The 12,666-nt window shown below is 43.1% G+C and overlaps 1 protein-coding gene across 1 annotated transcript; it reads right to left on the bottom strand.

Moving 5' to 3' along the window:
- Positions 1-4,411: 4,411 nt before the first annotated feature.
- Positions 4,412-10,261, bottom strand: si:dkey-237j10.2 (uncharacterized protein LOC568721 homolog). The gene is made up of 3 exons (XM_060913119.1): positions 10,062-10,261; positions 5,735-5,906; positions 4,412-5,312 (listed from the first exon to the last, which is right to left on the bottom strand). The coding sequence occupies exons 2-3, from the start codon at positions 5,895-5,897 to the stop codon at positions 4,669-4,671; spliced, it is 807 nt and encodes a 268-aa protein (XP_060769102.1). The 5' UTR covers positions 5,898-5,906; positions 10,062-10,261; the 3' UTR covers positions 4,412-4,668.
- Positions 10,262-12,666: the final 2,405 nt, after the last annotated feature.

Genomic DNA, 12,666 nt, shown 5'->3' on the forward strand with positions numbered 1-12,666 from the left:
GGCCACCGGAGCGCGTGAGCGTCCCTGACGCGAATCATCCAAACTGAACAGCAGTTAATCCTCGCGGCACGTGGAATTCCATTGGAAAGGTGCGAGAGGCGCGCGCGACTGGAGCATGGGAGATGGACGCATCCTCTGGAAGGACTGCAACAGAGAGAGAGAGAGAGAGAGAGAGACCCCCGCCCCTTTCATCACTTCTTCTAACATCCCGGTCTCACACACCCCCTCCTCCTCCTCCTCGTGCTCTTGCGCTACGCTGTCACGTGACACCTCCGGTTCGGTTATATTGCCGATATAGAAAACTGCGTAACGGCTCCACTGCGCTACGTTCAGTTTAAGGATGGGGGAGGGTTGCCAGATTGAGCCAGATGTTTCGGGTTTATTTCATTCAGAGTTCTGTCTACTTAAACATCTGTAAAGTTCTCAAATAATCTCAACCCAAGTCCATCCATCCATCCATCCATCCATCCATCCATTATCTGTAATCGTTTATCCTGGGTCGTGGGAGGGCTGGATCCTATCCCAGCTGACTATGGGTGAGAGGCGGGGTTCACCCTAGACAAGTCGCCGGGTCATCACTGACACAGACAACCATTCACACTCACCTTCACACCTACGGTCAATTTAGAGTCACCAGTTAACCTAACCTGCATGTCTTTGGACTGTGGGGGAAACCGGAGCACCCGGAGGAAACACACGGGGAGAACATGCAAACTCCACACAGAAAGGGCCCTGTCAGCTGCTGGGCTCGAACCCGGACCTTCTTGCTGTGACACAACAGTGCTAACCACTACACCACCGTGCCTCCTCAACCCAAGTCTTATAAAATAAATAATTTAGGTTGTTACTGAATAGGGTATAAAATTTTAAAAAAGGTGAAACAACACATTGGGGGAAAACACTCTAAAACATTTCAAATTGGTTTAACTTGGAAACGCAAGTTCACCTGCTGCCTTGAAAATGCAAGTTAACTCAGTTGGAGGATTCTCTTTGTTTCAACTCAGAAAAAGTCTCAATTAGTCAAGACAACTAAGTAATTCAAGTCTAACCTTTGAAAACTTGCACAGATTAGTTCAAATCAAAACACTTTTCAGAGCTCATTGAGTTAAAGAGAAAAAGTAAGTGGACATAATTAAACAAGGCTGAAATGTTTTACAGTGAAGAAAGAAAGAAAATTAAAGAAATAAACGGAAACAAAGAATAAAGAAAGAACGAAACCAAAACAAACAAATAAAAAAAGAAAGAAATACACTATTAAAGAAACATCTCATTATCTCTAGCCGCTTTATCCTGTTCTACAGGGTCGCAGGCGAGCTGGAGCCTATCCCAGCTGACTACGGGCGAAAGGCGGGGTACACCCTGGACAAGTTGCCAGGTCATCACAGGGCTGACACATAGACACAGACAACCATTCACACCTATGCTCAATTTAGAATCACCAGTTAACCTAACCTGCATGTCTTTGGACTGTGGGGGAAACCGGAGCACCCGGAGGAAACCCACGCGGACAACATGCAAACTCTGCACAGAAAGGCCCTCGCCGGCCACGGGGCTCGAACCCAGACCTTCTTGCTGTGAGGCGACAGCGCTAACCACTACACCACCGTGCCGCCCTATTAAAGAAACAGATAAAACTAAACAATAACGTAACACAATTTAAAAAGAAAGAATAAATAAAGAAAGAATAAAATAAACTAGACAGGGACACTCTAACGAGTGCAAACCCCGCCTTTTCCCTATTAAAATACATTGGGCGAAAATTTCGAAGTTCTGCCATGACCTTGACCTTTGACCTTTGACCTCCAAAATTTAATGGTTTCCTTCCTGGGTGATTGGCAACACGTACAAAATTTGGTCCAAATCGATCCATTGGTTCTTGAGATATCTTGCAGACACACAGACAGACAGACAGATACACACACACACACAGACTGACGCAGATGAAAATAATAACCCCTCCGACTACTGTCGGCGGGGTTAATAAACACAAAGAAAGAAGTAAAGAAAGACAGACAGACGGAGGGATGAGAGCAGATCAGGTTGCAGTGCGGCTGGATTGGTTCAGACAGATGTTCTTTTCCCCTTTCAGTGAACTGAGCAGATGTTTGTGTTCATTTCACTCAACTCGACTCTGTGATGTGACTCAGAGAGAATCAGTCAGCAGGATAAAGAGTATACGGTGTCGATCTGGAAAAGGAATTTAACGCAGAAAAATTTTAATCATTTTTATCGTATCAAGTTTGTATTTTATTTGCTTTTTACCACACTTTAACTGTCATGCGCCTTTGATCATTTTTATGTAAAAGGCGCAGTATAAGTCAATTTATTATTATTATTATTATTATTATTATTATTATCTCATCTCATTATCTCTAGCCGCTTTATCCTTCTACAGGGTCCCAGGCAAGCTGGAGCCTATCCCAGCTGACTATGGGCGAAAGGCGGGGTTCACCCTGGACAAGTCGCCAGGTCATCACAGGGTATTATTATTATTATTATTATTATTATTATTAAAATATAGACCACAGTGCAGTAAACTGTTTCCTCCTTCATTCCCTCATGCATGTGTTTTCCCAGGAAAACTTCTGGATCAATAAGGATCCTGAAAACACTGAGTGAAAAACAACTCGTTCATAAGGTTCGTTTCCAATGAGAAACCGGAAGTGAATCAGGGACCCACGGAGGTGTTTTTCACCCAAACTGGCAACCCTGAAAAACATCTGAGACAGTCTCTCTCTCTCTCTCTCTCTCTCTCTCTCTCTCCATCCTGTTCACTAGAGGAGAAGATTCAGAGGTTTAGTGTCAGAAACGCTGCTCCCTAATCCCTAAAAAATGCACAGTGCATTATGGGTAACCCGGGCATATCATAGGGCACGTCATTAGGATTGTATTTGTCCCAAACTGCACTCTGTTCACTACATAGTGCACTATTTAGTGTCTAAAAAAGGCAAAGAGTATCCGGCGCGCGCACGAAATCTCACAGCTTGGACACATGATTCTCTCTCTCTCTCTCTCTCTCTCTCTTTCTCTCTCTCTCTCTGAGCATCTTGTCTGTTCTTTTTTGGCATCTCTCGCTTGCGTCACCGATGCCAAACGGTCAGAGCCAATGATAGCACGAGCGAGTGAGAGAGGTGGATGTCAAATCGGCCTCGTGCGAAATGATCCGTTAAAAACGGGTCACCTTTAAGAGAGAGAGAGAGAGAGAGAGAGGGAGAGAGAGAGAGAGAGAGACAGGGAGAGAGAGAGAGAGGACTGGGACATGTCCAAGGAGTGTGCGTGCACGCGCAGCCCCATCTGCTGTGTTGTGTGTCATTTCATGCTGCAGGGCTAAAAAGCCTGTTTAGATACCCACTGAGTGGTTACAAGGGTGTGAAGTAGCCTCTGGCACACACACACACACACACACACACACACAGGCGCACTGTCATTACTGCAGAACAGTTGCACGATGCACAAACACACACACACCCTTGCTCATCAGGTCCATGATTGATTGACAAGCGCTCAGCACGCTGTAGTGTATGTGTACACACACACACCCTCCCTGGCGGTGACGTCAATCTCACGTCATGACATGACAGACGTGCCTCCAGTAACTTGGCCAGACACAACCTCTGGTCCCTTTTTCATGATGTCAGGTCATAAATCACCGGAGTGCAGATTTGCACAGAAATAATTATTCTGCACGCGGTCATGTCACACCACTAGGCTTGTGTGTGTGTGCGTGTGTGTGTGTGCGTCAGAAAGAGCAATGACATTGGCCGTGTGACATAACCCTGTTAGGTGCAGTTCCGATCTCGACCACGAGGGGACACTAATTTCTTTTTCAAAACACATCTATCCAAGGTGCTTCTTTTCTTTTTTTTTTCCTTTCTTTTTTTTAGGTTGACTCCGTTGACTCCATATTTAAAATCCACTCCTTTTCACTTTATTTAATTAAAAAAAACCCAGTTGACTTCTTACTTTTATGCTGATTTGCCATTTTACCTTGATTTCATCTTTATCAGCATTAACTCTGTTTAAAAGTTGACTTTTTAACTTGAATTGTTTTATAGTTGGCTTTTTTTTAAAGAACACTCTTGATTTCTCATTTATAAACTGAAGTTTTGTTTAAAGTTGATATAAATCTTTAAAATAAAGATTTTAAAAGTTTTATAAGGATTCTTTTTTGGTGTTTTACCTTCAGGGCTACATTTAGAATATTAATTAGTGATAATATTAATTAGGGTTAATATTGATTATTGATAATCAGCAGCTCCAGTAGACACTTTAGAACTAACAAGAAGTGATTGGTGTGTTTTAGTAAGAATGAGACAGAACATGATTGTTTGTAAAACTGTACTTTAATTGGAAACTTACAAGCAATCAAAGTATTCAGTCATCAGCAATACATAGTCATTAATGAAACTTAAAATAAGGAAGTAATTGCTTTGGAAAATGAAGGAAATGAAAATGAAAGTGTTTATTTGCACTTGTTGCATTTTACTTTACACTGATATTGAGCCTTTTTAAATTTTAATTCGACATTTAACAAAAGTATGAGTGTGATTATTAATTTCCAGAGTGACATACAATCAAAGCCTAACAATAACAGTCTATTTTGATTTTAAAAAAAAATTATAAAAGACAAGTTTCCATTGATATTGACCTCTGTGTGTGTGTGTGTGTTCAGGATTCAGGCTCTTGTTGGCATGAAATGCGCAGGACAGGTGTGCTAAAGTGTGAAGTAGGCGGGGCCGAACAGGTACATAAGTATCTGATGCTGTTCTGGTTTTGGCTGGAGTGCAGCTCGTTCCCCTGCACGGTCATGTTCCTGTCAGTCGTGCTCAGATTACCACAGATTCCTGGCACCACACTAGCGTTAAGCGAGGATGAGCTACACCGTGCCAGGTTGTCCTGCATGTGCTGCCGATAGACCTCCATCAGCTGCGTCTCCAGAAAGCCGTTCAGCATGGAGTTGGTGAGTCTCTGCTCTTTCCCAAGGCTTCTCATGCTCTCTATGACCAGATAGCCCTCATCTGTCTCGCTGTGGTCCTCTGCCAGCTCCCTGGGCTCCATCGAGGCTTCCAGGAAGCCGAGATCTTCAGAGTTCAGCAGAGGACTGTGGGATTGTGGAGTTGGGTTCAGGGGAACCACAGTGCCTCCTGCTAGCTGCAGGTCTGGGTAAGCTTTGTAGAAGCTCGGGCAGTACAAGGAGCTGTAGCGCTCCAGGCCACAGACATCCTCATCACTGCTGCTGGGGATTGGGAGAGCCATACTGGGCAGTGAAGTCGGGCGAACCCCAGACTTCTCAGGGCCTTCAGGCCAATTGGCTGTATGGTAAAAATGAACATGTGTTATACTGCAAAAGTCAGTTTTACTTCTAAGAACTAATAAAAACATGAATACATTTCTGTATATTTCATTTTTCTTTATGAGTATAATGTATATTGTGTACGGGACAATAAGATGCACAAACTAAATACCAGAATTTTACTGGTGTTTCCACTAAACACGGATATAAAAAGATGTTTCTGAATAACATGTTCCTCCTGAATAAGGATCAGCTGATCATAACACTTTCTTTGTGGTCACCTCTACACTGGGACACTTCCTGTTTTCGAGAAATCAATGTGCCTTAAACGATAGACTCCATGTCAACACCTCCCCCTCTTCCTTATTTCGTGTTTCTAGTAGTGCATTACTGACAAGCATTTACTCCCAAATGCAAAACTACATTTCTTAGAGTCTTCACCTCGCAGAGGCCGAGGTGTCCGGGACGGTCTGGAGCTCAGGTGAGTCATTGCAGTTTCCAGTGGAGGAACGGTGCGTGAGTGTGTGTGCTGCTTGGAGAGGGCTATGTGTTCATGGTTTCCCTCAGTGCAGTGCAGCACATGGAGGAACGCCTCAGCAAGCATGATGATGACCTACACACACACACACACACACACACACACACAGATGGCACATATACATTTAGAGTGTGCTTCTTTCAAAAAGCAAAATGTAACAAGAGAAGACAACTTGAACTTTGTAATAAAAAAAGTATAGATCTCGACTTGATATGAAATAATTTTTTATATTTGTTTTATAATGAGAAATATATAAGATAAGTTGCTGAGGCAAAAACCCGGGTGTGGGAGGAGTTCGGGGAGGCCATGGAGAAGGACTTTTGGTTGGCCTCAAGGAAGTTCTGGAAAACCATTCGGCGACTCAGGAAGGGGAAGCAGGCGCAGCCAGGGAGGAGAACTGTTGACCCAAACTGGGGATATTGTCAGGCGGTGGAAGGAGCACTTTGAGGAACTCCTGAACCTGTCCTCCATGGAGGAGGCAGAGACTGAGGACTCAGAGGAGGCTTTACCCATATCTCTGGCAAAGGCCACTGAGGTACTCAAGAAGCTCCTTGGTGGCAAGGTGCCAGGTATGGATGAGATTTGCCCTGAGATGCTGAAAGCTCTGGACATTGCTGGACTGTCTTGGCTGACATGCCTCTTCAGTGCTGCATGGAGGTTGGGTACAGTGCTTGTGGAGTGACAAACCAGGGTGGTGGTTCCTCTTTTTAAAAAGGGGTACTGGAGAGTGTGTTCTAATTATAGGAGTATCACATTGCTCAGCCTCCCTTGGAAAGTTTATTCCACGGGGCTGGAAAGGAGGCTCCAACGACTGTCAAACTTCAGATTCAGGAGGAGCAATGCGGATTCCATCCGGCTGTAGAACAGTGGACCAGCTCTTTACCCTGGCAGGGTTGTTGGGGGGTTAATGGGAGTATGACCAGCCAGTCTACATGTATTTTGTAGATTTGGAAAAGGCTTATGACCATGTCCCCTGGGGGCTCTTGTGGGGTGCACTGTGTGAGTATGGGGTATCGAGGTCGTTGCTATGAGCCATCCGGTCCTTGTACAACCAATGTGTGGGCTGTGTCCGTATTCTCAGCACAAAGTCAAACATGTTTCGGGTGGGTGTTGGACTCCACCAAGGCTGCCCCTTGTTGCTGATCCTGTTTGTGATATTCATGGATGGGACCTCAAGGCACAGCCGGGGTGAGGAGGGTGTCTGGGTTGGGAAGCTCAGAATTGCATCTCTGCTCTTTGCAGATGATGTGTTTCTGTTGGCTTCTTTAGATTGTGACCTTCAGCACTCACTGGGACAGTTTGCAGCCAAGAGTGAAGTGGCTGGGACGAGAGTCAGCTCCTCCAAGTCTGAGGCCATGGTTCTCTGCTGGAAAATGGTGGAGTGCTCCCTCCAGGTTGGGAGTGAGTTGCTGCCCCAAGTGAAGGAGTTCAAGTATCTTGGGGTCTTTTTCATGGGTGATGATAAAATGGAGTGCGAGATGGACAGGATTGGGATTGTGTCAGCAGTGATGCGGGCATTGTACCGGACCGTTGTGGTGAAGAGGGAGTTGAGCTGGAAGGCACAGCTTTCGATTTACCAGTCAATATACGTTCCAACCCTCACCTATGGTCATGAGCTTTGGGTAGTGACCGAAAGGATGAGATCGCAGATACAAGTGGCTGAAATAAGCTTCCTCTGTTGGGTGGCTGGGCTCACCCTTAGAGATAGGGTGAGGAGCTCAGACATCTGGAGGGATCTCGGAATGAAGTCGCTGCTCCTTCATGTCGAAAGGAGTCAGCTGAGGTGGTTCGGGCATCTGATTAGGATGGCATGTCCAATGAGGAGGAGACCTTGGGGTAGACCCAGCACATGCTGAAGAGATGATATATCTCATTTGGCTTGGCAGTGCCTTGGGATCCCCCAGGAGGAACTGGAAAGTGTTGCTGGGGAGAGGGACACCTGGAATACCCTGCTTAGCCTGCTGCCACCATGACCCAACTTTGGATAAGCAGAAGAAAATCGGGGAAAAAAATGAGAATTTTCCTAATAATCATAGTATTTTCACTTGCCAAGACATACACTCACTGGCCACTTTATTCGGAACACCCCTATATCCACCTGCTGTTTGATGCATTTCTCTAATCAGCCAATCCTTTGACAGCAGCACAATGTATAAAATCATGCAGATACAAATCAAGAGCTTCAATTAATGTTCACTTTGTTCAAACAACAGAATGGGAAAAATTGTGATCTCAAAGTGTGACTTTCACTGTGGCATGGGTGGTGATTTGAGCCAGATGGACTGCTTTGAGTATTTCAGAAACTGCTGATCTCCTGAGGTTTTCACACACAACAGTCTCTCGAGTTTACACAGAATGGTGTGATAAACAAAAAACATCGACTGAGTGAGTGAGCGACAGTTCTGTGGGTGGAAACAAATGGCTTGTTGATAAGAGAGGTCAGAGGAAAATGGCCAGATTGGTTTGAGCTTTTGAAGGATATAGTAACTCAGATAATAACTATTTACAACCGTGGTGATCAGAAAAGAATCTCAGCATGTAACAGCAGAAGAACACATTGGGTTGGACTCCTGCAGTCAAGAACAGGGATCTTAGAATCAAGAATAAGTTCCTATTAAAGTGGTCAGTGAGTGTATTTTTTTCATGCTTTTGTGCACAACAATGTTCTATGGCTGGAAAAGAAAATGTTTTCAGTGTCTTAAAGGGGCCAGCTCACCCTTCCCAGAACCAAGTGGTATGTATGTATGTATGTATGTATGTATGTATGTATGTATGTATGTATGTACTGGTATGTATGTATGTATGTATGTAGGTAGGTATTTAACATTGGGGCCACTGCATTTTGAAAGCACATGTCCACAGCTCCGAAATAATTTAAAATATCACTACTGGAACAAAATATATTTTATTTCATGTTAAAATTTATGTTGCGGATTGTTTTTCAAACGTCACGCAGTGATATATCGATGATGTCGAAAATAGCAACTCACTACTTCCAGCAGAGGTTTCTGGGAAGCATGAGCTGGAACCTTTAGCAAGTATAATTTTGCAGAATTGAAAAAGTAAGTGCAAAGCCTCCACTTCCTCATCAAAACTCTGCAACAATCAGTTTTGCTGTTGATGTCAGCCCAGCAAATGCTGCATTTTGGCTTGGATGATGTTGTGAGGTGTGTATTTATGACTAATTTAAGTTATTAATTCCCTCCACTTTTCTTTTTTTATAGTTACATGGTCACTCTTCATAGCACTATTTTCCAGGTATGAGTGGAGTGCATTTGCGAAAAAGGAGATAATAATAGCAACAGTTGCTCGCGACATGTTAAAACTCAGCAAGAATCTCAACTCATTTCTGAAGTGAGCTGAAGTGAAGCTCGATGATGTATGACTGTATTAGTGATGACATTGTGCATTAATTTACATGAAGAGACTTGCAGGCTTCCTGTGAAAGAACTGCCAAAGAAACACACCAACCGATAATCATCATAATAATCACATATGAATAGAACAACAATAACAATAATGGTATGGTCTAATGCCAAATGTGAACTATAAAACTGTAATTGCATTATTAGGACCATCTGTGATTGTTGTGGTTTTTTTTAAGTCTACCCAAGAAGCATTAACGGCAAAATTTATAAAATTTGTGAAAACAGAATCTAATCCAGGCAGGGAGCTGTTAAAGCGGAATGCAGTTCAAATACAGACAGGTGTATGAAAAATCCAATCCAAGCACAGAGTTGCTAAAAATAGAATCAAATCCTTGTAAAAAGCTGCTCAATGCAGAATCCAATCTGAACATACAGTAGAGCTGTTAAAGGAGTGGAATCTAATCAAGGGATAAAGTTAAAGTAAAATCCAATCCAGCAATAAAGCTTTTAAGGTGGGCTTAGATCTGAGAACAAAAGTTTTAAAGCAGAATTCAATCTCAGGATAAAGTTTTTAAAGCAGAATCCAATCTGCATGCAGTTTTTAATGCAGCATCCAATGGAAGAACAAAGTTTTTAAAGCAGAATTCAATCTGATTGCAGTTTGTAAAGCAGAATCCAATCAAAGAACAAAGTTTTTAAAGCAGAATCCAATCTGAATGCAGTTTTTAAAGCAGAATCCAATCAAAGAACAAAGTTTTTAAAGCAGAATCCAATCTGAATGCAGTTTTTAAAGCAGAATCCAATCGAAGAATCAAGTTTTTAAAAGTAGAATACAATCTGAATGCAGTTTTTCGAGACCTACCAGAGTGCTTGAATTAACTTCTCCTTCTTTTGCCAGTAAAGCCAAACACAATGAGCAAAAACTACCCTTTTGTGTCTATTTTGGTTTAAAACTGTCTGTCAGTTATTCCATGTCTCCACTTGTCCTTCAGTGTAGAGAATTAACTCTCCTGCTTTCTGTCCTTCTCCAGTAATGAGCCCTCTGTTCCTCTCACTATCAAACGGTGTGTACAATTAACACTTGCCAAGTCAAAGCAGTGTGTATAAAGGGGAAGTGGACACACACACACACACACACACACACACACACACACACACACACACACACACACATATTGACTGTCAGCCTGTTTTACATAAAGCAGAACTGAGAAAAAGGCCTTTCTCACACCATCCTGTATGAAAATTACACACTTAGAAACATGCTTAATTTAGTTATTGTTCCAGGAAATGGCCATTTAAAAAGATGAAAGAGTTTAACAAGTTCAAAGTGCAATATATTACCAGTTAAACTGCAGAGTGCTGTTATACAATGAAAGAAGTCTTTTTGTATCATCAGTGAAGCTGTAGCCATCTCAGATCAGGAAGTGGGAGTTTCGTGGTTCAGGTTTTCCACTAGGGCGGCACAGTGGCGTAGTGGTTAGCACTGTCGCCTCACACCAAGAAGGTTCTGGGTTTGAGCCCAGTGGCTGACGGGGGTCTTTCTGTGTAGAGTTTGCATGTTCTCCCTGTGTCTGCGTGGGTTTCCTCCAGGTGCTCCAGTTTCCTTCACAGTTTAAAGACATGCAGGTTAGGCTAATTGGTGGTTCTACAGTAAATTGACTGGAGGTCTGAGTGTGAATGGTTGTTTGTCTCTATGTGTCAGCCCTCCAGTGATCTGGCGACTTGTCCAGGGTGTACCCCACCTCTCGCCCATAGTCAGCTGGGATAGGCTCCAGCTTGCCTGCGACCCTGCACAGGATAAGCAGCTACAGATAATGGATGTATGGATGGTTTTCTACTAATGACTAAAAGGTTGTGAGTTCAAATATGAACTTCCTGGAAGATGCTTTTGGGCCCTTCAACCTCAGATGGGACTGGATTCTTCTTGAACAGTTCTAAGACTGGATTCAATTCTACCTTACCAGCTCTTTATTTATCAGCTTTATTCAGAATACAATATTAATACAGGGTCGGGCCTCCCTTTGCTCTCAAAACAGCCTCAGTTCTTCATGACATGGATTCCACAAGATGTTGGAAAAAAATTCCTGCAGGTTTTTCAGGTACACTTTCATGTTGTGAATCTAAAATATGCCAAAGATGTTCTACTGGATTCAGAGCCAGTGACTAGGACTGGGACGGCAACTGAAGAACATTGAACTCATTATCATGAAACCAGTTTGAGATGATCTGTGGTTGGTAGAAGAGAGCAAGCAAGCAAGTCCAGTTGCTCTCTTCTACCAACCACAGATTACTATGTACCTGGATGACTGAGTATCTTCACAGATAAGTTTGAGATGACTTTTGCTTTGTGACGTGGTGCATTATCGTGCTGGAAGTAGCCATCAGAAGATGGTGAATTGTTCCCATGAAGGGATACACATGGTCAGCAACAATGCTCAAATTGGCCGTCTCATTCCAGCAATGACTGATTGGTATTAACAGCCCAAAGTGTGCCAAGAAAACATTCCGCACAACATTACACCATCTCCACCAGCCTGGACTGTTGACACAAGACAGATTGGGTCCATGGATTCATGCTTCTGGCAGCATCAAATTCTGAATCTACCATCTGTGTGCCTCAGGAAAAATTGAGATTCATCAGACCAGGCTATGTTTTTTGAGTCTTCAGCTGTCCAATTTTGGTGAGTCCGTGTCCACTGCAGCTTTCAGCTATTCCTGACTGACAGAAGTAGAACATGACATGTTCTTCTACTGTTGTAGCCTATCCGCCTCAAGGTTTGATGTACTGTGCATTCTGAGATGCTTTTCTGCTCACCACAATTGTACAGAGTGGTTATCTGAGTTGCTGTAGCCTTTCTGACAGCTCAAAACAGTTTGGCCATTCTCCACTGACCCTTTCTCATTAACAAGGCGTTCCTGTCTGCAGAACTGTTGCTCAATGGATTTTTTTTCCTTTATTGCACCACTTTAAGTAAACTCTAGGAACTGTTGTGCATGAAAATCCCAGGAGATCAGCAGTTAGAGAAATGCTCAAACCAGTCTGTCTGGCACCAACAATCACGTCACAGTCAAAATCACTGAGATCACATTTTTCTCCATTCTGTTGGTTGATGCAACAATTGTCCAGAGATGCTGGCCTGTATGTGCATGATGTGAGTGGATATTTTTGGATTGGGATCTGCTTTAACAGGTAGATATCTGGATTGGTTTTAGAAGTTTTATGATCAGACGGAATTCTACATTAACACTATTCATTTGGGTTTTGATCAACAACTCAATGCTTGGATTGAATTCTATTTTAACAGCTCCATAATTTGTTTTGGTTTCAAAAAAAAAGACATAAAACTAGAGCTTAAATGGAAAGAAACCAAAAGAGAGCAATGCAGCAGCGCTTATGTCCTCTAGCCTGTCCAGCTCTCTCACCTCCCCATCACATATTTGTATAGAAAGTACACAAATATGTG

This window comes from Neoarius graeffei, chromosome 28, assembly GCF_027579695.1.
Source record: "Neoarius graeffei isolate fNeoGra1 chromosome 28, fNeoGra1.pri, whole genome shotgun sequence".
NCBI lineage: Eukaryota > Metazoa > Chordata > Actinopteri > Siluriformes > Ariidae > Neoarius > Neoarius graeffei.

Coding starts and splice junctions, on each gene's coding strand:
- si:dkey-237j10.2 (XM_060913119.1), bottom strand. CDS start 5,897: ATGCTTGCTGAGGCGTTCCTCCATGTGCTGCACTGCACTGAGGGAAAC. Junction 5,313..5,734: donor GACACCTCGGCCTCTGCGAG/GTGAAGACTCTA, acceptor TTTACCATACAG/CCAATTGGCCTGAAGGCCCT.